We start from the raw sequence: 25,014 nt of genomic DNA on the forward strand, positions 1-25,014 counted from the left end.
TTCTTTGTGTCCATCAGTAGTTGAATCAGATAATGTGATACCAACATAACATAAAAATGGAGCTAGTGCAGAGCTTTTTAAAAGATGCATTCCTGCCTGTTTTGAAGGGATTTCATTATAAGCTTTTCATTCTCGTGTTAATATTTATACCTTTTAAAATGTATTTTTCAAAAATTTGTCTTTGAATTATTGATGAGCCCTTTACTGGGAGTACTTTCCTATTGAGAAATGCATCTTAAATTAGGCATGCAGCCACCTTCATGATTTCATATAAACTCTAAATAGAAGCTATGGAGCTGACATTTCAATGGCACTACATGTTTACTTACATGTTTAATTTTGTTTCCTGCTCTTTACAAATGTTAGTTATGGTTTCTAAGAAAAGAGTCTGCGGGTTTAAAAACAGTGTGTATAACACGTAAGTTATAAGAATTAAACTCGGGCGCCTGGGTGGCTCAGTTGGTTAAGCGACTGCCTTCGGCTCAGGTCATGATCCTGGAGTCCCTGGATTGAGTCCTGCATCGGGTTCCCTGCTCGGCAGGGAGCCTGCTTCTGCCTCTGACCCTCCCCCCCTCATGTGCTCTCTCGCTCTCATTCTCTCTGTCTCAAATAAATAAATAAGATCTAAAAAAAAAAAAAAGAATTAAACTCAAATAATGTGTTTTCAAAATTTCTTTAATAGCAGGTATTTAGAGAAGACCTTTTGAAGTAAACCCATTTCTATTCTTTTAAAGCACAAAACTTAGTAGATTACATCTCCCTCTCTTAGAATATGCTTGTACATTGGATGAGCATACTTTTGGACCCTTTGTATTTGCTGAACATGGGGTGAAGGGAAGGTGGAAGGAAAGTTATAGGAATTAAGGTTATGACTTACAAAAATCAACTGATTGATCAGGTAATATTACATATATTTTTAAGCAATTAAACTTTTCATTTATTCATAATTTAGGAGAGAAATATGCCTTTTATTAACAGACTAAATCATTGCTTTATAATAGTTTGGGATGACTTTCCTTATTCAACAAAACTAAGTAGATTCAGTCTTAAGAAGAACAAAATATCTGTTCTCATTAATGAACTTATATTATGGAAAAATTAAGTGCAGAGAGTAAAATAATGTCAGGAAGGGGCTAGTTACATTTCTCATAGTCTAGAAAATTTTTTTCATTTTTCTTCCTTGTTCCCCTACCCCTTTTTTTTTCAACTTAGGCAATTGCAAAATAAATCAAATAGGTATCTATATTTTGTCTTTCTATAGTGTTCTTTATTCTGGCAGACTCAGTGGTCTTTCATTTAGTAATCCAATATTTAAATAGCGCTAACTTCAGTAAATAGCTACTTAATTGTGGTTTTCTGGACACATGGTTAAATAACTCTATAAATAATTTCTAGATGAAAAGCAATATAAATAAAAGTTTTCTGACATTACTTAACTGATGCTATATTATTATATATCTTTCTTGGCCAGACGGTAAAAAATAATGCAATTAAGGAAGAAGCCACATATGAAGACATTAAGAGTATGTTTTTATAAGGCAACTGTGAAACCTGAGAAAAATGGGAGCTTCACTATGACAAGAATATTCTAAAAAATGATCAGTATATGCTTGATTTGACATTAAACTTATGGCTTTTCTAGAACACTAACTTTTGTGTACAGAGAATGTTTGACTATAGTGAAGAGGTGCTCTCTCTGGAATATACAGTGTGGGGGAAGGGAATGTGTGCTTTGAAAACTCTCCACTTGCACATTATACAAAAGCTACCTAGATTCCCCTTTTGAAGTTACCTTCTCTTGAAAGCAGATCTGATGTCAATGTTTGGAGTAGTCCCGGTAGATTCTTTGAAAGGAAAGAAAACAACAAAATAAATACCCATTAAGTAGGCAATTTTGTGCTCAGTTCCTTTCCAGGCTGTGGGGATTCTTTGGATGGAAAGAACGCCGGGTGAAGGGAGCGAGGGGATGGCTCTCCTCTTGGATGGCTGAGCCGCTGAGGTCTCATACCTCATCCTCCCTTACACAGAATCAATGTGGGGACTGCAGGAGTTACCATTTCCAGTTGTCACTCCACCTGCCTTCCCACTAGAATCATCTGAAGAACTTAAAAAAAATCAGCTTCTTGATCTCCTTGTTGGAGATTTTGATTCACCAGATCAGCGACAGGCACCAAGAAATCAATATTCTTCAAAAGCCCTTCAGGTGATTCTCAGAGATGCCTGGTCAGGTTGAAGAGGCACTGCTCAGCACCATATTCCCACTCAATTCAGAAATCTCTACAGTACCTCCATGATCACCTAGCCTTTATTTGACATCTCTTGAGATGGGGCTCTCACTCACACCTTTCCCAGGCTGTTTACAGAGCCTTAATGAAAGAGCGCTCATACTAAAGTTAAGACCAAAAAATCACCTCCTTATAATCCCTACCTTTAGATTCTAATTTGTCTGAAACACTTTTGTGTGACAGCACTTCCCATATTTATGAGTTGTGTATGTCTCGCCTGCTTCACATTCAGCTGACTAGGGTGTGGTTTCTGCGTTCTTCATCCTCCTGGGTACGGTACTCCAGAAGAGATCCAGGTTGATGTGTGGTGACCATGGCCAAAGACATTACTCCAAATGTGGAACAAGGAGCATGTTGCAGAGAGTAGTGTTATTTCCTAAACCTAGGTCCTATACAAACCACTTGTAATAGCCCAGGATTAAATTATATCAGCTTTGTTTCTTGTACGTTTATCAGATTCACCTTAAGTTTATGATCTTTGCTGCCAAGTCAACTTTCTCTTTGTATACTTATAGAAGTGTTTCTCCCCCTCCCCAGTCTACATGTACACCTTTACATTTACTTCTATTAAATTCACTCTGGACAGTACACAGCACGTATGGATGGAGAACTTCCCCATCTGACATTAGTCCTTATAAGAGAAATCCTCCCTTCCACCTGGATATCCTGACATCCTTGTCCCATATGAAATTATTCCCAAACTGGGGTAGAAATAAGTGGACCCAATGAAACAGGCATGTTCAGTAGAAGAAAAAATGGCACCAGCCCTTATTTCGGAAATTGAAGGAATATAGGTAGCATGGAGAAGAGATACTTAGCAGTAAAATCCCTGAAATTCCACTTTAAAATCACTTCATAACAATTTAACTCAGCAGGCTTCCTGAGGCTACCACAATCAGAAACACCCAGTTTGAAAGAAAACTTTATTTTCAAAATCTCATAGTATTAAATGACCTTCTTCTCCTCTATCCCCTCACACACCATGAAAAAAAGTCACATCTATCCAGACAAGAAGACTCTCTTACCGTGTACTTCAAGATCGAATGTGCAGCTGTCAAACTTATCCTTATAGGTGACCTCACACCTGTAGTTTCCTGCATAGTTCTCTTTGGCCTTGATGATCTGCATCTCGAATGTGTACATCTGCAATGAAAATGCATCAGGCACATTTCAGCCCCACCTTGCCGACAGAAAGAAGCTATCACATTTTGATGATTTTCAAAATTCCTCAGCATTGGCTTAAATTTGTGTCTACATCTGGGCATTCCAGCCCAGCATTCTCAGCATAGGAGGGGTCAATGTGCTTCCCAGTTCCTGAGTACAGCAGGGCAACCATGCTTGAGTGTAGACACCAGGAATGGTAATTCTAGAGAGTTTTCTGGAACTGAAATCGCTCAAAGCTGAACCTGAAAATGACCTTTTCTCCACACAGAAGAAACGACCTAGCCAAGCCCCTGTGCCAGGAGTTAAGGGCCATACCCGAGTTTGCCTTTCAAAGGTTTCCTTCAGCTGGAGGTGCTTCCCAGCTTTGCTGGCCAGGTCCATCCATTTCCCTTTGAACCATTTGATGGTGGGTTTTCTAAGAAGATCTTCAGCCTTGACTTTGGCTATAAAGGTGATATTTTCACCTAGAAAAAACACAAGTGATACAGACTGTGGCTTAAAAATTGCTATTTGTTTTGAAAGGAGTTACAGAGGATTGCACTGTATAGACTATGATGTGCCTAGTGCCCCTGGAGTTGTGCCCTGAATTTTTTCTGCATGCCCTAGGAGTCCTTGGGATACTCCAGCTTGTTCTGCTTTTGAAGTTTATGAGGCAGAAAAGGAGAAATGGGTTACTCAGTGGAAATAGTTTCTGTTTGACTTTGTCATATATACATGAAATAAAAATAGAAAGCCTCACAAATGTATGGATTTTTTTTCTATCCTTATTAGGTAGGATGATGGGAAGTCTAGACTTAATGACTAACTGTGACTAAACAAAACTAATCTTTTTTAAATCAACCTGCCTATCGGTTTGTATTGACTGACTGGACCCTAAGGACACCAAAACTCTAGCGCACCACTTTGGTGACTTCCAGAAACACAAGGGAGCAAATATTTCCATCTACCTGCAGTGTGCTTCTATATTCTAGACCTGAAAGAAGTAATTTTAGAATATAGTCAGTCAGCTTTGTGCTCATTTGTTCTGATCACAATATATTCCTTATAAAAATTTATTTCACAGGGTACCTGGGTGGCTCAGTTGGTTAAGCATCTGCCTTTGGCTCAGGTCATGATCCCAGGGTCCTGGGATCAAGCCCCTGCAATAGGCTCCCTGCTCAGCGGGGAGCCTGCCTCTCCCTCTCCTTCTGCTGCTCCCCCTGCTTGTGCTCTCTCTGTGTCAGATAAATAAACTTTTTAAAAAAATTTATTTGCCAAAATTCCTGGACCTTCAAGTCCTCTCTAACTTACCACCCTGTTTATTTCCTTCATGGCACTTGGCTTTTGTGATTATCTGTTTGTTTAATTTCTTGTTGTCTGTTCCTCCCATTAAGACTGTAAGTTCTGAATGCTCACATGCTATACTCAGTGTTCAGCACAGTGCCTAAAACAGGGTGTGTAATCAATATTTTTTAAATTAATAACTCCAAAGTTGAACCCCTGCCCCACTAGTTTCCTCTGAGATACTACATGTTATCATACAGTGTGTACACAGATTTGTAATCATCTTATGGAATGAGCATGTCATAATGACAGCAAACACTGCTTCAGAGCTTTAAGATATGCCAGGTGCTGTTCAAAGTACTTCACAGGTAGGATCTCAATTTTACAGATGAGTAAACTGATTTGAACTCAACCTGGCTCCAGGGTCCAGGCACTCAACTACTATGTGCTAAGGGTTCCTGAAGTGATAGCTGTCACTCTCCTTTTCAGGTTATAAAAAGCAGGATTTAGTATGTAAATACAATAGAATAGTATTCAGCCATAAAAAGGAATGAGGTACCGACTCATGCTACAGCTTGGAGGGACCTCGAAAACATTATGCTAAGGGAAAGGAGCCAGACTCAAAAGTCATATATTGTGTGATTCCATTTATACCAAATATACAGAACAGGGAAATCCATAGAGACAAAGCAGATTAGTGATTGTCAAGGGTTGGGAGGGGAGGATGGGTAGTAATGGCGTAGCGGGGGTACATGGTTTCTGTTTGGGGTGATGAAAATGTTTGGGGACTAGATAGAGGTGGCAGTTGCACAACACTAATAACCACTGGTTGTTCACTTTAAAATGGTAAAGTTTATGCCATGCGAATTTCACTTCCATTTAAAAAGAAAAGCAAGACTTAATGCTTGGTGCTCACCAACTTTCACTGATCCCGTTTGAGGCTTTTCCACGAACAGGGTGGACAGCTGGGAATTGGCATTCTGCTTGTCTTGTTCCTCCGCAGCAGGTGATTCACCAAGAGACCATTCTAATGAGCAGAAAGGAGGAAAAGGATGATTTCAGGACCAAGTTCTTCTTAGGCAGACTTACCTGGGTTTGTTGTTCTCGTCAACGCTGAAGCTTTCCTTTGTCTAATAAACCTGGATAAATATAACATCATTCTCTCCATCCATCTCCCCTGCAGCCATCAGTAGAGAGTGACAGATTCCCATTCTTACAGGGATGCCTCTTTCATGATGGGATAAAGAACATTTTCTATTCCTAGAAATAGTAGAACTGTCCAGGTAGATTGTTACTCTGAGTTTGTTGCCAGCCATGGTTTCTTTGTTCTCCCATTCTGTCTGTCCCCTAACAGATAAACAAAGTGGGAAGTATATTAAGGCAGTACAATGTCATATTAGGTAAATGACTATAGCGTGCCACATCTATACAACAACAGAACTGGAAAAGACTAAAGGAATAAGTCAGTTTGCTGATCAACTGGGAAGGGTCAGACAGCCAAACCTGGCCTGGTATTTCTAGATTCCTTGCTGTTATATGATTGGATGATTCCATTAAGGTTGTATAAATAAGGCCATAGTTCGACAATTAAGTAATGGATCATGACCTGCAGGCACAAATTTCAAGGACACTAGGTGCATCCTGCAAGAGGGGAGAAACAGAAAAAGAAAAATCGACCCTTTGAGGTTTTCTGTGAAGAGAGAGAAGCTGAAAGTGAAGTTTATTTTCATTGTCTAGGTTGCACTCCAGGTGCTTAGTTGGTATTAATCAGCAGTCAACTTCAGTGAGGAGGGCAGGAGAGAGAACTGTAGACATTCCCTCTGTCTCCAAGAGCTAAACGTAGAGAAGTTCAGTTTCAGCCACTTAGTAACTGGGAAAAAAATGCATGGGTGCCAGCTCTCTGTTAATGTTTCTTGAAAAGAAGGAAAATCCATTTAGTTATTTTAGTTTATGTATCAATCATGCTGTCCATGGAGATCATCATTTTCACAATGAAGTTATACAATGTAGTCACATGATTATGTGTGAGCGGGGGAGGGGCTGGGGTATGTGTATGTGAAATTCATAGTAATAATGAATTTGTAACACGAAGACAGGAGCGTGTATTGTTTTTCCTTTTTATACCTACAAGTACCTGCAAAAGTGCCTGGCCCATAAGGCCTGCAGTAGGATTGTAGTAGGCCCTAAACACAAATTTGTTGAATGAATTGTAGTGATTGCTGACAAGATGCATTTGGAGGCTTTTAGAAAATCTAATAAAGTTCTATGGAAATGTGAATTATTCTCTAACTTTAGCACATCCCCAAAGTGGAGATTTTCAGTTTCTTAATCTCCGCGTACTTGCTCATGTTAAAAAAGATAGTTATAATAACCACAAATGTGTGGTATATGTGGTTAAGTTCCTGTATTTGTGTGTGTCATGCAAAATTAATTATTTCTCAATACATTAGTTTTCTTGTAAGAGGATACATAATGAGAGAGTGCTAAAAAAAAAAAAAGGTACAAACCGAATAAAACAAAGATTAGTATCAAAACAGCTTCAAGAAATGAGGTGACTATATTAGGATGGGGTCGGGCGCCTTACTCCAGGCGAGTGCTCACCTGAATCTTTTCTTTCGAGGGCCCGACTACCCATACCTGAAAGGAAAGCGTGATTTGGATGATACAAGGGCAAGGAGTGAAAATGGAGAGCTGACTTCAACCTTCCTGGATTCCCCCAAACCCCGTCTCCCCTCATGATGGGGAGAAAGAACTAGAGTCAGCTTGGGTGGAAAATCAGTGGAGCTTCAACTATGAAAGCATCTATAAAAAGTATGTGTCTTATTTAAGAAACAAGAATAAAGTAAAAGAATTCAAATGTCTAAAGAACAGGGGATAATGGCATATAGCTAGAAATAGGAGACAAACATTTTTGCCCCTAAAATTTATATCCAAGATTTACTAATCTTATTTATTTCACAAAGAAATTCTCCTTTTGTTAAAAAAAAAAAATCACCATTAAAGCCAAGGTTTTCCCTCCTGGCAGGGGCAGAACCTGGTGCCCCTGTTCTGCACACTGTCTTATCAAGTTTCTCTGTCTTTTCTTTTTCTTTACTGTCAGTTAACAATAATTAAATTTGGGGTAAGTGGTTGGAATCATCCTAACCTGGAGGCAGGGCGCTAGGCGGGGAGGCTTCCTCTTCATCTGAAACAAGAAATAGGAATAAAAAGTCAAGAAGAAAAGGACTTTGTTCTGAGTAGCCTGCAAAAAGAGAAAGCTGAGAAGAGAAGAAAACACACAAAACACTTTGAACTGATAAGTAAGCCTTAGAAGACTCAGTACCTGAAAGATTAAACTCAGTATTTCAGACCAAAGAGAAAAATAAGTAAGTAAATGGGTGAGAGAATGGAGAAATCCAATGAAAGTGTAAACTGAGAAATGAAACTCTGTGCAAATGTCTCATGTAACTGTACATTAGGAAAAAAATTAATGCTAAAAACCAAACCTTGACAAAGTCAACAATAGAGGTGTTTTCAAGTTCTTATTTTGTAACTAAAGTCAGTGTCAGACATAATTCATATACCACAGTCATTTGGACATAGACATAAAAAAACATAAATGAATGAGAACTCATTCTCCCCTGCCCCTGAAAACCTTGTGATTAATTCCCCTTTTTATATTTAGGAGACAAAAAGCAACATTGACTACATTAACTAAGATAAATAAATTTGTCATACTTGCTAAATTTACCAATATTTATTTTAGGAACTTTGAGAGCATTTTCCCATGATTATATTGGTGTTGGCCAATGCTGTATACTTTTTTAATCTTTATGAATGCCGGTTTGTAAAATTCAAAATATGCCTTATAGTATTTTTGTGCAGAGGAACTGAATATTCTGTTTCCAAAATGTCTGAATTGCAAAGTGTCTTTACAATTTTAGATGCTTAAATAGGCATTTGGTGTTATCTGAATCTCTGCCCCTCGTTTCCCAAAGCATAAAAATTAATCTTTGTACTTAAAATACTAGAATAGTTGTGCATTTCAAAGCACAAACCTATATGACTATATAAAATAGGATACAGAAAACATATGCACACAGCTGTTAATTTTAAAGTGCTTTAAAAAATTCCCGACAAGAGGTAAAATAGCACATTTTTATATAAGCTATTAGAATAGTTACTACAAAGATTATTTACTAGCCTGAAATTTCTTTTCTAAAAATGCCACCCAGGAATATGTTTTATTACTTTTTAACAAAATAACAAATGTAATATGTAAAGAAACTTAATGTCATTATCTTTGAAATCTAAGAGGGGATTCACTGAACACTGTGGGATTTAGGATTCTTCAAAGGAAACTCTCTGGGGTCAAGGAAGCTTGGAAAATGCTAAACTAAATAAAATTAAACGCATGTATTTTGCTGTATTGTATGGGTATGCACTTACTGAAGGGAATCACGAAGACTGCCTTGTGCTAATGGGCACTGACATTGAGGGGTAGAGACAAAAAATGATCCAGCAGTTAGCCTTTCCCAAACTTCGTTCACTTTTCAATCCTTTTCTCCTGGAACATCCACTAACATTCCACAAAACTGTGCATTTGGGGAAGTATAGGTATGTCTGAGCTGTTCCAGAACCCTGTTAAATAATCACAATTTGGGGCACCTGGGTGGCTCAGATGGTTAAGCATCTGCCTTCGGCTCAGGTCATGATCCCAGGGTCCTGGGATCTAGTCCTGCATCAGGCTCTCTGCTCCTTGGGGGGCCTGCTTCTCCCTCTGCCTCTCTCTGTCTATCTCTCATGAACAAATAAAATGTTTAAAAAAAAATAATCACAATTTTACATAACCAAAAATATCTGGAGATTTTTCTGTATTATTTGCCATGCATTTAATTCAGTGTTTAATATTTTATTCTTTTAACCTATTCAGAGACTTTTATTTACTGAAATATGTAAAGAATCTTGATTTAAAGTCCTGTCAAAATTCTTGAAAATAAGTTTTAAACCTCAAGCAAATCCAAAAAAGGAGCTTCTTTATTATACGTAAAGTAGAAGCTAGAACCATTTTGAGTCAAATGATCACTTCATTTTAGGCGGGTTTTGTGGTTGCTTGTTTGCTTTGTGCAGTGCGCATGGTGAATTGAGTTAATCGTTTGGAATGCAAAATGACTGAAAAAAGAGTATTTACATACTTTCATAAAACTAATATGAAAGGAGAATCCACTTGTTAGGCAAAAATTTGATAGGTGAGTAGTTTCGAAGTCCACTAAATGACGGAGGGAGGTGAGCAGGGGGATGGGCTAGATGGGTGATGGGCATTAAGGAGAGCACTTACTGTGATGAGCGCTGGGTGTTAGATGGAAGTGATGAATCACTAAATCCTACTCTTCAAACCAGTATTACCCTATATGTTAACTAACTAGAATTTAAATAAAAACTCGAAACAAACAAAAAAAACCTTTTGGAGGGACATGCCCAATTATTTTAGACTATTAATGCACCACGTATTAAGGCAATGCTTCAAGGTATCATGAAATGATACTCTGGATGATCCAACATTACTTCCAAACAGCAATTACTTCTCAATTGGCGATTCATTGTGCGTGTATTTTCAAATATCCTGAAGTGCTAGAAAATATAATTGACCAGGGGCAAAGTTTTTGATTCCCTTTCAAAAGTAGCTTTGGTCCTGGCGTCCCATTAGATTGGGAAATGTAGTTAAGATGTTGGATCCTGACCTTAAATTCTTGAAAAGTTGCCTGCTTGAATTTGGTTGAATTGGATGAGAATGAAAGGTCTAATTGTTCTTATTTACTGTGGGAAAACAGGTTCTACTGCTAGAAGGGAAACCAAATATCCAACTCTTCTGGGTTGTGCCTAATTCAACAACACATATATGAAAGGCATGGCATCATACAAAGAATATTTTCAAACAAAACAAAAAATACAATATGTAAGTCATATTTTCTTTTTTTCTGTTTCCAAGTGACTATCATCATGATGAAAAACATCTGTTTTTGGATCCTTAGTATATAGCATATCTGAAGACCACAGACCAGAGCAGCAGACTCTCTCCCCTAGCTCATGGAAGGGAAATTTACCAAAGCAGAATTTTACTTCTTTAAGTCATGGGAAAATAGCAATTGTAAAACCATAAAAATGATTCTTGAAATAACTGAAGTTCCCAGAGAAGAAGGCCTGGAAAGTAGAGAAGAAACTCAGTCTCATATTACAAGCCTGGGATTTTAGGGGGGCACGCAGGAAATCTGGAATGCAGGGAGAAAACTGCAGAGACAGTAGAATATATAGATTATGATTCTACATACTCTCTTTGGCATAGAATAACTTCTACCTATGGTTGATTTAAGTTGCCTTCCTAAATTAATTTTAAGTCATACAAACTTGGGACAATTGGTCAGAGTTTTGAAAAGACCAAAAAGCACATAAAATTAAAATATATGTGACTCTCAACAAACCTCACTTAACTGCTGATATAATACCTTGTTTGATTGTGACCAAGTTCTGAATCCTCAAGCAGAGAAATCAGTTGTGGAAAACGTTGGCTCCCATGACCAAAATAACAACAGCGGCAACAACAACCACGTATGGAAGGCAACAGCATCAACAGCTAACATGAATTCATCATGTTTGGAGGCATTTGATTAATTTATCATAGTTTCTTAATGAAAAGGCTCATGCCTTCACACCTTGATGCTTCTAAAATCAGAATTCATCCTACAGTAAATACATATATTTGATGAGTTTTTTCTCCTCCAAATCTATTAAATCAATATTGCAACTCATAATGGCCGCGTCCCAGAATTGGAAAGTATGGTAATATTAGCTTTTAACAAAGATCATTACAAAAAAGTAATGTAATTAGAAAGCATAGAGAAAGTCTATGAGATGGTTGGTTTTCTGATACCTAAAGGTAAAATTGCACAAAAAAATTTTAGCATGTGAATAAAAAGCACCAGAATAATAAAGTTATTGCAGAAAAGGGATCTAAATGAAGAAAAAGAGTTTAATCATTTTTTTAATTTAAAGTTTTCATATCATTTAGGAGAAAACTTGCTGGAACTTGTGCTGATTCACTTCCTCATCTGCCAACCACATTCACGCCAAATGAAAGATTCTTCATCTCAAGTTATGTGAGATCTTTAATATGCACAAGGTTCATTCACGATAGTTTATGTGGTAATATTAATGTTAATGCCTGGAAAAAGAAAGTAAGTCTTTATTCACTTGCAGTGATTACCGAAACCAAATATTTTTCTGGAAGAAAAATAAAAAGAGGTAGTAAATATCCCAGTTGAGGTTACCAAAATATAGACAGACTATAAACTATTAAGATGCAAAAACAAAAAAATGGTTTTTAAATGTCAGAAGTTAGGCATTGAAATGAATACTGCTCTTCAAAGTGGTCTCTGATTCTAATGTTCTGACACATCTGGAAGCACTCCCAAGACCAGTTTTGAACTTCCCTGAGGGCCAATTGTTAAGGTAGAGAAGAGACCCAATCTCATTACCCTGTGTTCACATGTACCAAGGTTGGCTGACTAAAGGAAGTATGATCCCACTTGATCACCCACATTATTCTCTACACATGGCCCTCCGTGACAATTGTCTGCTTTCAAAACTGTCCTCTGATGATGGTCGCTCTCCCCTCCAAAGCCCCCTAAAGTTGGCTCCAGGACCACAGGACCCAGCAGCCAGACCCGTGCCTGGCACAGAGCCAACACTTAGTGAAAACTTGCTGAATAAATGGACATTCGAATAAAAGACGGAACTTTGGTCCCCCTGAGAATATAGAAAAGAAGAACCGATACTTAGTACTCCATTGATTGCCACCTGTATTATTTGGAGGAATTCTAAGCCATGGCAGCATTGTTTTTATGAGGACGTTGCTTCCCAGTATGATTACTCTAAAAGAGATTTGTGCATCTAATTTCTAGTATTGCTGTTTGGTTACACACATTTCTATATCATCATCTCTCTTGCTTCAATTCCAGGACAAAGTTGGCAGTACTAGGGAGCAGGGTAGCTGGATAGACAACTCCAGAGGCAAGCAAGCAAATAAACAAACACATATTAAAACCCCTTCCTGGGAAATCAGCTATTTACCAGATAGAGACCTTTAGTAAACATGAAAAATATGGCAAATCTAACCACAAACACTACTTATAAGATTGATATAGGAACCAAACAACATTCTGCAGCTATAAAAAAACTTTTCAGAACATTTCCAGATTGTTGCCAAAAAATTCAGGCAATCTGAGAAAAATATTAAGGTTACATTGCTGTGAAAAATGTTCTTACTGGTGATAGTCTTGAAGCTATTAACTGAATATACTTCAACTAATTCGATAGAGGACTAATTAAAGTGCTGAAAATGTACTAATATCCAGGCATGACCATTTTCAATAGTTTTAAGTGAGTTGGCCTTACAGTAAAAATCATACCTCTGTTCTGAAGAAGAACACTCAAATGCACAGTACCAGCATCTCATCCTCAATCTCATTGACTAAGAGTATGCATGGGATATTCATACTCCTGTCCAACAAACATGGTAAATGGAAATACAAATCTATGTAGATGACCACTGTCTATATGATCAACAGCTAAGCCCGCCTGGAAATTCAGTTGTTCATTCCACAAGTATTTATTAGGAGATTACCACATGCAGCTCTCTGCCAAACACTGGAAGAAATGAGCTAAGGGGACCAAAGAGGTGTTAAGACATGGTGCCTGACTGTCAGAAAACTTACAACCTGTTAGGGAAAGGAGTGAACCACTAATACGTGATTTAGTAACAAAAGCAATAGGTCCAAGAGAAATCAGGAAGAGGAAGGGCAGATGAAAGTGAGCTAAGACAGTCAAGCGGAAGCTGCACAGAGGAGTGGAACCTGAATTGACTGGTTAAAGAACAATGAGATGGGCTGAAGGCTGGGGGAGGGTGAAGGGCAGGGAGGGACACTCTAGTCAGTGCTGGAGAACAGGTCTTACTGCACCTGTCAATCTTGTCTATGCTCATGCAAGCCTTCCTTCTCAGCCAGGGAAATACATACAGCCATGATTATTGTGTCTACCTTTTATTTAAGCATTTTCTTTGAAATTTCCCTGACCTTGATGAAAGTGAGAAATAGTTGAAGAGGATTGTGTATTAGGAAATAACTTCCAACCACCTACTTTATTTAGGGATGTCACTTTGTATCATAAACTGATTTGCTTCCTAGTCTTGTAGAGCAAATATAAACATGGTGGTTTATGTGGTTGGGCACGTGACTACCTGTGGCCATGGCCTTGCTTAACTTCTGCAAATGTCAGAAAAAGTGAGGCTAATTTCAGGATTCCCTAGTCATCTAGCCTTGCTCTTTCATCATACTGTGTTCTGCATATAGAAAAGAGTTTTTCTTGATTGGTTGACTGGTTGATTTTAACCATTTTTTCATTTAAGCATACAGATATAATATGATGACTTTTCACATCAAGAGTCAGGCGCAGGCTTTGTTTAAACATTGACAGCTTGCCCTCTGGGATTAAATCATCTCCTTTTTTGGTTGAGCCTTACAGCCTAGTCCAACCACCTTTCCAAATTTGGAAACAGGGGTGTATGCCATTGGCCTTGTAGAGAATAATGTTACAATAGCTTCAGCCAGGATGCCTAAACATCCTTGAACCCATCTCATGGAAGGAGTTCTAGGAGTTTTCACTGTCTGCATTCCATAAGCAAATAACCTTCAGACTGTAGCCCACGTGGCCAGGATGAGTATTCATGTTACTATCCATGGGAGCCACTGAAGGTCAAGGACAAAGTGAGGGCACTAACATTATGTGTTCATTTATGAGAATGTAAGTTCAAGGTAGCTGAAGAAAAGAGGTCCAGTGTACTGAAAGAAAGAAAAAAGTATTTACTAATGTATAGGAGACAATAATACCAGAGGAATTAGGTAATGAAATATGACATAGTAAGACCAAAGAAATACTTAGCATAATTTTGAGTAGCATCCAAAACAAAGAGAAACATCTTATTGCAATCAGGAAAAAATGGACTATTCCAAAATTTAAACTATGTGATTCAATTCACAAATCAAAGATGAACGCTTACAAATGATGATACAAACATATAGGCAGAATTGTCAAATCTACCCCTGTGAAAACTTTCTTTTGTGGAAGAGTAATGCTCCTTAGCTTAGAACAGTTGGTCAGTAATGACAATGACTTCCTCCATGGGGAGACAAAGGAATAAATATTTCATGGATCCACAGCAGTACATGATAAAGATTATTCATTTTTTCAGATTGGACTATCTTCATATAAAGTAAAAATAGAATAATATTATAGTGATAAAGGAGTTTTCCAATTCAATAAGGAACAACATAATGTTTGCTTAAGGTTGTACTGTCAATACATATAAGCCATTATGTAAGTCTATGCAAATACATAGTGCTACAAAATGAGATGCTGGCCTTCAAAATTACTAGTGAAACCTGGAAGAGTTCACACAGTAACACAAAAACAGTTCATTTTTTAAAAAAGTTGTGTGTAATCCAGATAACTTTCCAAATTGGTGTAATCCCCCAAAAGACCAGACACCTCTTTTCCTTCACATGCATGTAACTTGCAAACTACCAGTTAATTTGCTGACATCCCAACAAATGCTTGTGATGTTTTTATCATTGTTGTTTTTCTTTTAGAAATGTGTATCATTAAAACTGATTCATTATGCCGACTGGTTGGTCATGCAGGTAAGATGCAAACAAAGAACTCTAAACCACACTGATGAAAGGTAATGCAGAGTTCTATGGGACCACCACGGCAATCATTACTGACCTCTTTCTGCTTCTAATTTTGTTGAATTCAGCTTGTTTTCCCTCCCTCCAACTCACCTTTTGCTCGTGTAGTTCCAGCCTCCTTCTCTTTATTTGGTTCTGTGTGGAAAGTACAAGCACATTTTTAAAAGTGTCTTAAAGAAAGCATTTTATTGTGTGATGAGCAATGGGTGGAAGGTGGGAGAGAAGAAATTAATGACAACAGAAGAGATCATAAATGATGCTACATATTCATTCATTATGCGATACATGGGTTATGAATTTGGGAATGATAATGTAGAATCACATTGAACTTTTAATAAAAGCAATGAATAAATCTGATCATTTTTGAAAAAAGTATACATAGAAACATGCAATACAGATTTTGTTAAAATATACTTAGCTATGCTGGGACTATGTTAAACACACTGGTGTGGAAGTGAGTATAAAATGTGGATTACTTCATTTTAGACCTCAAACGGGACTGATTTTTTAAGGAAGCTTGACGCATGTAATGATTCCAATTGTTTGAACTTCTAGTTAATATTATAGTAATGAGCCAGGGTATAAAATCTGTAATTGTCCAGTAGTTTCAAGGAAAATATTTTGGTGCACGTACTAATCTTCTAGGTTGAGTTGAGTGGCAATAAATGCAACCTGAGAGCAGTAACATTCGATTTCATCAGCTGAGAGAGACCATCTAGCTTACTTCTCTCTGTCCAGAATCATATTAGATACCTGCAAATGGCATCTGACTTGTGATACATGTAGGAGAATAATTATTTTAAGCATGAATTCTCTCTCTTTCTTGGATTGATGAACAGAGGTCTGAATCTCAGTTAACTAATAACTATTTTAGCAGAGTTTGGGAGGAGACTTGTTTAACAACAGGAGGTCAGTATTATACAATGAATATGAAATATGCCTATATGCCATAATAAGGGAAACTTTAGAGTGGCCGAATGACAGCCACTGATCTGAAGAATAGAAGGGAAAGGTTATGTCTGTAATGACCTGTAGGTTCTCAGTGTACTCAATACCGTCAAAAATAAATTGGTATGTGCAAGGAGAACACATACCCAAGAACATCCTAAGAAGAATGTCACACATCTATCTTGGCTAAAGGGAAACTAAACTGAGCTTGTCCCTGTTTGAACTCACATGGTGCTGCGCCTCGTTCATTCATTTATTCTGACACATGTGGACACATTCAATATTCTTCTATATTGTTTAAGGGTTTTGAGTATGTGAATCTAGTATTCTTGGCTGGACAAACGGGCTCTTGTGAACAGTCAGATTTCTCAAAGTGCCCTCCTGAAAATGATCTCCAGGATGGAAAAGCTTCATAATCCCCTTATAAATGTTCATGCAAAAAGATCACCAGCAAATGAGGCCTAGTTAGTTTCTGCTTTCAGCTAGACTGTGATCCACAGTGACCTCTCACCCCTTTTCATCACACCATATTGTCAATTCAAGAAACCCTGCATTAAATCACAGATGGCCTTGTGAGGTTCTCCTAGTATTGTCTTGTGTTTCAATATGGTGGTTGTATTATACTGAGGTGTTCTCCAGGCCGTATTTTATCTTCTACTTGGTTGTAAGCGAACAGAATCCAGGGAAATGTTTTCCACTTAGAGTTCCAATCCTGTTCTCTTCCTTAGGTCTATGTGAACGCAAAAGCGGACTTCACCTGCTGTGCAAAGTAGTAATGCCCACTGTCACTGAGCATTCCCTCTACCGCCCAGGAGTTCCCTACAACTCTTTATGCCTTCCTTTTTTGTTGCCACCTGGTGGACAACAGGGTACTAAAAACTGGAGGAGTGGAGTCTCAGAGGCCACCAAACTGTCCTGGAAACTGTTTCTCCAGATGCTTGATGGTGACATAGTTCAAGTGGGCAGAGGGCTGCTCATCTTCCAGGACTGAGCTGGAATGCGTTCCCTACTCTCACAAGAAAGATGTGGACTTTGTTTGCCTTTAGCTCTATGTGAAAAAGTGTTGCAAATCCTTCATCCCCTTGGAGGCTCAGGCTCCACAATGCTAAAACATGGGCATAACAACAACTTCGGCGTCACTAGAAGGGTTTCATAAGTGTATGACATGCCATCCAAATCAGTTAACATGAGAGGGCTATATAAACACAATGCATTATTGTTATTATTACTACTGTTATTATTATTATAAACTTATGACAAGTGTGGTCATCCAACTTCTCCATAGGAGTTAGGTTAAAACTCACAGCTTCGGTGGAGGCCAGATCATGCTGGGATAGACGTTCTGTATCTGTGGCCCAGACACATGAAGTGGTATTTTTACTCACCTGGGGCTGGGGCTGGGGCTGGGGCTGGGGCTGGGGCTGGGGCTGGGGCTGGAGCAGACACTTCATTTTCTGGAAATGAAAAGAATAATGGAAGTGTTAGTCTCACTTCTCACAGGCAAAAGCTATTTTCCACAGCCCTAGGCTGCACTCAACTCCAGGCAGCCAACTCACCTGTACTGACAAGAGGGATGGAGCAGGAAAAGCATCAACCTGTGACCAAGTCACACTGCCTTTTGGTGTATGGTGTGAGGTGGGGATCTAAATGGTATTCTATAGACTTCCATGGTGTGCTGACGGACACAGCATAGGTAAAATGGGGATCCGGGGTGTCCTTGCCAGTTAGTTATCCCCTCAAGCAGCAGGCAGAGCATTTAATGGCACTGAGCCTGTTTTCCTTTTCTGGAAAAGTGGACACGACACCCATCCCATATGCATAGGTTGCAAAGTACTCACATCCTGTAGAGCCTAAGGTGAGGATGGTGCTCGGTAATGAGAGCCCGCTTTCCCCAGAGAGCAAGGACACTGCAGCATCTCTTATCATGAGGCCAACCACTGCTCATTGAGAAACAGAATCAACCCCTCTCCCAGTCATTTCTGGGAGTGCACACACCTGGAGTAGACTTCTTTCCTTTTTAAAAAATATTTTATTTATTTATCTATTTATTTATTTGAGAGAGAGAGTGCATGAGAGGGTGAGGGGAGGGGCAGAGGGAGAAGGAGAAAATCTCAAGCAGACTCCACGCCCAGCATGGAGCACAGTGCAGGGCTTGACCGCACGACCCTGAGATCATGACCTGAGCTGAAATCAAGATTTGGAAGCTTAACCGACTGAGTCTCCCAGACACTCCCTGGAGTAGATTTCTATCCACCCTTATCCAAATTTTTGAGAGCTTTGGTTTTGAGGTTTTATATCTGGCTTTGGATATCCAGAATTATAGAGCAGTCTGGCAGTGAATTCTGTTAAAGAAACTTCTGTTAAAGAATATACTATGTCCAGGGCACCTGGGTGGCTCAGTCGGTTAAGCGACTGCCTTCGGCTCAGGTCATGATCCAGGAGTCCCTGGATCGAGTCCCGCATCGGGCTCCCTGCTCGGCGGGGAGCCTGCTTCTCTCTCTGACCCTCCCCCTTCTCATGAGCTCTCTCTCTCTCTCTCTCATTCTGTCTCAAATAAATAAATAAAATCTTAAAAAATATATATATATACTATGTCCAAGTAGCTAAAGGCATATCCCATGACCAAAAGGCATGGAATTTCCTCTGTTGAATCCCCATGGATTCCCTGAACTGGGAATTAGTGACCTGTGTGTGAATCAGCTTCTCCTACTCTAGGGCAGTTAATGAAGGTAATCTCTTTTAAACTTATTTTCTGCTTGATAAACAAATATCAAAGAAAATTTTTCATATTATAAGCACATGTGGGATCCCAGGAGCTTTGTCTTTGTCCAGATCTAGGATTTTCTACTTATTTTCCCCACAGCTGGCTCTTTCCAAGCAAAGAGGAAAATAGCTCACAACAAACAGTTTAGCCCAAAGGTTATCACTATGCATAGTCCAGGCAGGCTGGAATGAACATGAAAGAAAGAATGGACTGCACCCCAACAGAAATCAAGAAAGGAGGAACACAGGACTGTCAGGATGCCACAATGTCTCCTTCCATCACAATTTTTGTGTGTGTGCTGGGTATAAACTCCAAATTAAAAAACAACAACAACAACAAACTATTTTCATTCAGATGACCATAAATATGTTGCTATTTACTAAAGAGAGAGAAAAATATAAAACCAAAGGAGAGAAAACTTATAACCTTATGGCAGAAGGTAACGTGGCAGGAGCAATGTAGTTTGAAGATATAGTGAAACAAGTGTCCCTTGGATGGCATCGAGGGAAATGCTTTAGTTTCTTCACCACGTCATGGGAAGGATCTGTAGTGCCAGGTCAACCAGAAGACAAAACCCTGGGCCAAAGCATTTTATTTTCAGAGATCTGAGTGCAGAAATGGAAATCTAATGTTGACTCCTTGGCTTTGGGTGAGTTGTTGCAGCACATGGATATCAGAATACAGAGAGCAAGAAGCCAACTTCTTTGGCATACTATCTTTTGGACAGGGTCATTGTTGCCTAATGCCCGGGGACCTCTGCCTGGCTCTCCCTGCAGACAAGTTTCTCTGCCCTATAGCTGCAAGGATTACTTAATGCCCCAACTGTGTTTCATCCTGTTATTCTACCAGACAGGGTTTCTCTTACCTATTTGGTTAGGTCTACACTCTTTAGGTTCACATTCAAAGCCACTGCCAGTGGGCACTTCCTCCTTCCCTCTCCTTAGCCCACCCTGGTGGCCCCCTCTGTTCTAGAGCTAGTTTCTTTTTTCAACTTCTGACCTTTCTGCCCCTGAGAAGAGTGATGATCTTTTCCTCAACAGACCTTTTGTTTATTCTCTGAATGTGGTTGTGTCAGGTAGACCTCAGTTTGAATCCTGACTCTACACCTTATTAGTTGTGTAATCTGGGGCAATTCCTTAATCTCTGTCAGCCTTAGTGTCCTCATCTGTGAAATAAAGCAAGGTGCTAATCTAAGTAAAGTGTAAGCACAGCTCCTGCATGTAGATAGGGCTCTATAATTTACAGCAATAACTACTACTGTTATTTTGTCAGTCTTGGTCTATCTTTTTGATACTTCTCTGAGGATTCCCAAAGCTAATTTTCCCTTCTGTTCCCCTCCCTTATTTTCTTGGCATTCTGGACCACATGATAATATACTCTTCATTCATTAATTATTTTAAAATTATTTTCCATTTATCTCAGTGTATCTATGTTTCTTTTCCCTCCCAAATGAGTAAGGAAGGACAGGGATCTTTCATTTCCTTTCCTATCTCCCTAGCACCTCACTTTATTGTTGGAAACACATTAAATGCATAGTGAATTGATAAAAAAGAATTCAAAGGGCTTCATTGGTGATTGTGTAGGGACTATCACATTGGCCATGATTTCTCAGCATCTATATAAACAAAAGCCCATTTTTGTAAGGGAAGCTGTGGTTACTTAAAATCCTGTTTTGGAAGTAAGGCCAAGGGTGAAATCTAATCAAATAAATAAAAGAGAATTATTCTTGGTACTGAAACTGTAAATGTGTTCTGAATGTGAATTGTCCATTTCCATTGTGTTTGTAGCCCCAGTGTTCTATGTAAAAGCCCCCAAACCAAAACAAAATGAGAATTTAAAGGACTTAGTTCAACTTCCAAGAAATCCACAGAACTTCCGATCATTAACAGCCAACTGTATTATAGTCAGAACTACAGAAATATTATAGGATATTAATGCTGGTATTTTTAGAATATTTGCAGGAAGTGGAAGTAGGAAAATACATGCCTGCCTAGTATGGAGGCAGAGCCAGAACTTTTCCTTCTTAAAATCATAGAAACCCTGTTTCTTTATAGTTAGTGGAGGAATAAATAGGTAACAACTACTTTTGGCACCCACTGCATGAAGGGCGCAGTGTATGTTAATGTATGTTCATTCTTATCATCCTTACTACTCTCTGAAATCAGTGCTTTAATCATCCCCATTTTGCAGATGGGAAGTGAGGCCCTCCGAGGTCCCGCAGCCCATGAAGGGTGGAGCCAGGCTCTGCCCCCCATCTGCCTGACCGAACCTGGGCTTTGCCACATGGGGCTGCATTTCCCTTCTTAGCTGTCATACTTGGTGGAGGCAGAAGTGGATTGATGGACTTTTCAGAATTGGTTGGTCTTATCGCCATGGCCACATAGCCTCCAAAGGATGTTGTCCTATCTGTAGGAGTGGAATGTGCCTCAAGTTCCTTTCCTATGCAGTGGAAACAATAGCATAACCTATCTTAAGAGTTGTTGGCAGAAACGGATGAATTCCTGTGGGAGTAGGGAAGGTGGTAGACACTATATACACTTTAATCTCTCTTTCTATGGTTATCATTGTTACTGTCACCATTTTACTCTGACACACCTGGGAGAACGACACTCCTGTTTTTCCACACGCCACTCACTAGAGATTTGCTTTATTTCTAGGTCTGTGGCTGCATCATGTTAGAACATGCTTGGAATTGGGGTGGGGGCTGAGGAAGCAGAGGAGGTAGGCCCTTCACTCCCCTATGGTAATAATAATTGATGTTTGATGAAATTTACATACACTGTAGATAAATTGACCAGCCAGTAAAAAATGAACTCGCAATAGTTTTCAAGGCATTTGAAACAAAGAATTCCAGCTGTCCTAGACCTGGAGAAATAGGAAAACTGGAACGGTAAAGGCCATGCATTAAAGGAATTAGACTGAAAATGCACGATTGCAGGTACGTCTCAGGACCCCAAAGCATCTCCTTTTGCCTTAAAGGAACTGCTCTTGCATTTCTCTTACTCCAAGGCATCTTTTGTCACCGACAGGTTCTGCCATGCCCAGCTTCACCCACGCCTCTAAGAGCCATTTGCATGTTCCCCAGATTCATTAGCTGCCTCTATGACAGTGATTCATTCATAACGATTTCCACAGTATCCACTGAATGGGGACTGTAGGAAGAAGGACCCGGCAACCGGAATTCATTGAGCATAAATCCATTATAAATCTCACAAGAGTGGGCATTTATAAGATAAGATGCCTGTGTGTAAGAAGCTCACAGGCTGGGGCGCCTGGCTGGCTCAGTCAGTGGAGGAGGCAACTCTTGATCTTGGAGTTGTGAGTTCAAACCCCACGTTGGGTATAGAGATTACTTAAAAAAATTTTTTTAATTAAAAAAAAAGAAGCTCACAGGTAAATTAACTACTCTTTTCTATCAAGTTAGTCACGAAACCAGGTGGCTTTGCACTCTCAAAACATTCGAGGCTCACAACATTTGTAGTTCCTCTAGTGCCTCTGAAATTGCTGTGCGCATAGGAATCACCTGGGGTTTTGGTCAAGTGCAGATTCTGATCCTGGGGGTCTGTGGCAGCTTTCAAGTTTCTGCATTTCTTTTTTTTTTTTTTTTTTTTTAAAGATTTTAAATTTATTTGACAGAGAGAGATACAGCGAGAGAGGGAACACAAGCAGCGGGAGTGGGAGAGGGAGAAGCAGGCTTCCCGCGGAGCAGGGAGCCCGATGCGGGGCTCGATCCCAGGACCCTGGGATCATGACCTGAGCCGAAGGCAGACGCTTAACGACTGAGCCACCCAGGCGCCCCAAGTTTCTGCATTTCTAACAGGCTCCCAGGTGATACTGATGTTGCCAGTCCACAGCCCACACTGAGCAGGTAGGCTCAGACTATGCCCTAAATATCACCTGATCCTGTCCCATTTCAAACGTGACTGTGAACGGTAAAGGGTCTACAGTACATGGGGACTTCTCCTCTCTGATCACAAGCTTCTTGAGGACAAGGCCTGTCTCCTCCTCCTTTTTCAAATTCTGCACAGCAGGTGCTCTATAAATATAGTTGACCGGCAGGCTGTTCCTACCCGCACAAAAGCCCCTTCTCCTCGCTGCCAAGAAATCAAGAACCATCCGCTGGCTCTCCCAAGGCGGCTTTCTTCATCCGCGTTACCCACAGGGAACACTATGTCTCCCATTGGCGACCCTTCTGCTGGCTGAATGCTGAGAGGCATTCGCCCCACCCCATCATTTCTAACAAGGGCAGGAGAGCAATCAGGCTGGAGTTTGGGCCCTCAGTGCCCATACAACTCTTGCCTTTCTAAGGAATTCCCCCTTTCAAAATCTGGGCTGCATTGCTTAGCAAATAACCCTCAATCAGCCGTGCCACCTCCACGGTCAACTAGCTTAGCCCTGTCCAAACGCTCAGGAGGCACCCGGCCTTGGGAAGCTCTCCACGTCTTTAGATTTAGAGCAAAAGGTTTTTTATTGAACGGAGGCCCTGCTATGCTTGTGCTTATTCAAAAACCCAAAGGCAAATTTTGTAAGACTTTTGTGCCAGGTGAATAAAGTCGGGTTTTTGTCTCCCTCTTCCATCCTCCCCCATGGTCTTGATTAGGAAACACACAGATAGGATGGACTAAAGGATATATAAGTTGCTGTTTTAAACTTCTTTTTAATAAAAGGAAGAAACTCGGGGCGCCTGGATGGCTCAGTTGGTTAAGCGACTGCCTTCGGCTCAGGTCATGATCCTGAGTCCCTGGATCGAGTCCCGCATCGGGCTCCCTGCTCGGCGGGGAGTCTGCTTCATCCTCTGACCCTCCCCCCTCTCATGTGCTCTCTCTCTCCTCTCATCCTCTCTCTCAAATAAATAAACAAAATCTTTAAAAATAAAATAAAATAAATAAATAAATAAATAAATAAATAAATAAATAAAAGGAAGAAACTCGGAAACCCAGAAAATAATAAGCCCAAGGAAATATTTTTTGGGACAACATAAAAACTAACTAGATTCTGAACCAGCAAGTAAAGCTACCTCCTTCCTCCTTAGGCAAGGGCGGCTGTTCTTTGATCCTTTCTAGTTCACAGATATAGACTTTCTCTTCCTCTGCAACACTGAAACGCGTTCAAAGGGCTTGATCTATTTATGGTGGATTTTTCCTATGACCACCTACTGTAAAAAGCACAGGTATGCTACCAATGGCATGCCTGCACCGAGAGTGCCAGAGCATTCTAGCTGCAGGGCGCTGGTCGCAGCTAGCAAACAGACAGCCCATATGTGGCCTTGGTGCTCTGCTGGAAGACCAGGAACCCAGTAACTCCATAAGTGGTTCGGCTTTCTCCGATGCAGTCCATTCCTATTTTCCACGATCAAGGGTTCCATGGTCAGTAAATTGAAGGAGGAAAAAAAAAATCTTCAGTCTTAAGAGGCATTAATAAACCTGTATGTGTCTCCACACCAAAATGATATAAACATTCCAGCTCTCTCCTTCCCTTGGGCTCACGGGCTCATATAATACATTGTTTGACCTACTTAAAAATATTTTATGGGCCCTCAGGTGCATTGTAATTTAGCCTTTTGCTAGCTTGGAGAGCATAATTACAACATATGAATATGTTGTATGGCATGGAAAAGACAGGAAGAACATATAATAACGGTTATCACTGAGTGGTAGGATTATAGGCCTTTTTTTGTGGCTTTCTTCTTGTCGCTTTCTTGGGATAAAATAAATGTGCTAAAGGCATGCTTTGGTGATTTGGTGTGCAGGAGAAGACTGTTGTTCCTATTATTTATTCTCAAAGTCGCACTCTTGGTTTGAAATAAACTACG

At 39.7% G+C, this 25,014-nt stretch overlaps 1 protein-coding gene across 10 annotated transcripts in view; it reads right to left on the reverse strand.

Annotated features, from left to right (window-relative positions):
- MYBPC1 (myosin binding protein C1) overlaps positions 1–25,014 on the reverse strand; it is an 88,505-nt gene that overhangs the window by 52,297 nt on the left and 11,194 nt on the right. For 6 of the 10 annotated variants that reach the window (XM_034987735.1, XM_034987734.1, XM_034987733.1 and 3 more), the window contains exons 2-9: positions 17,845–17,892; positions 15,584–15,628; positions 7,858–7,896; positions 7,314–7,349; positions 5,629–5,739; positions 3,765–3,913; positions 3,311–3,428; positions 1,793–1,844 (exon numbers count right to left, since the gene is read on the reverse strand). In XM_034987735.1, coding sequence (XP_034843626.1) covers positions 1,793–1,844; positions 3,311–3,428; positions 3,765–3,913; positions 5,629–5,739; positions 7,314–7,349; positions 7,858–7,896; positions 15,584–15,628; positions 17,845–17,892 — 598 coding nt within the window. The remainder of the gene's footprint in view (positions 1–1,792; positions 1,845–3,310; positions 3,429–3,764; positions 3,914–5,628; positions 5,740–7,313; positions 7,350–7,857; positions 7,897–15,583; positions 15,629–17,844; positions 17,893–25,014) is intronic. The other 4 variants (XM_034987740.1, XM_034987737.1, XM_034987742.1 and 1 more) reach the window with 1 other exon arrangement.

This window comes from Mirounga leonina, unplaced genomic scaffold (assembly GCF_011800145.1).
Source record: "Mirounga leonina isolate KUSES-001 unplaced genomic scaffold, KU_Mleo_1.0 Mir_418, whole genome shotgun sequence".
NCBI lineage: Eukaryota > Metazoa > Chordata > Mammalia > Carnivora > Phocidae > Mirounga > Mirounga leonina.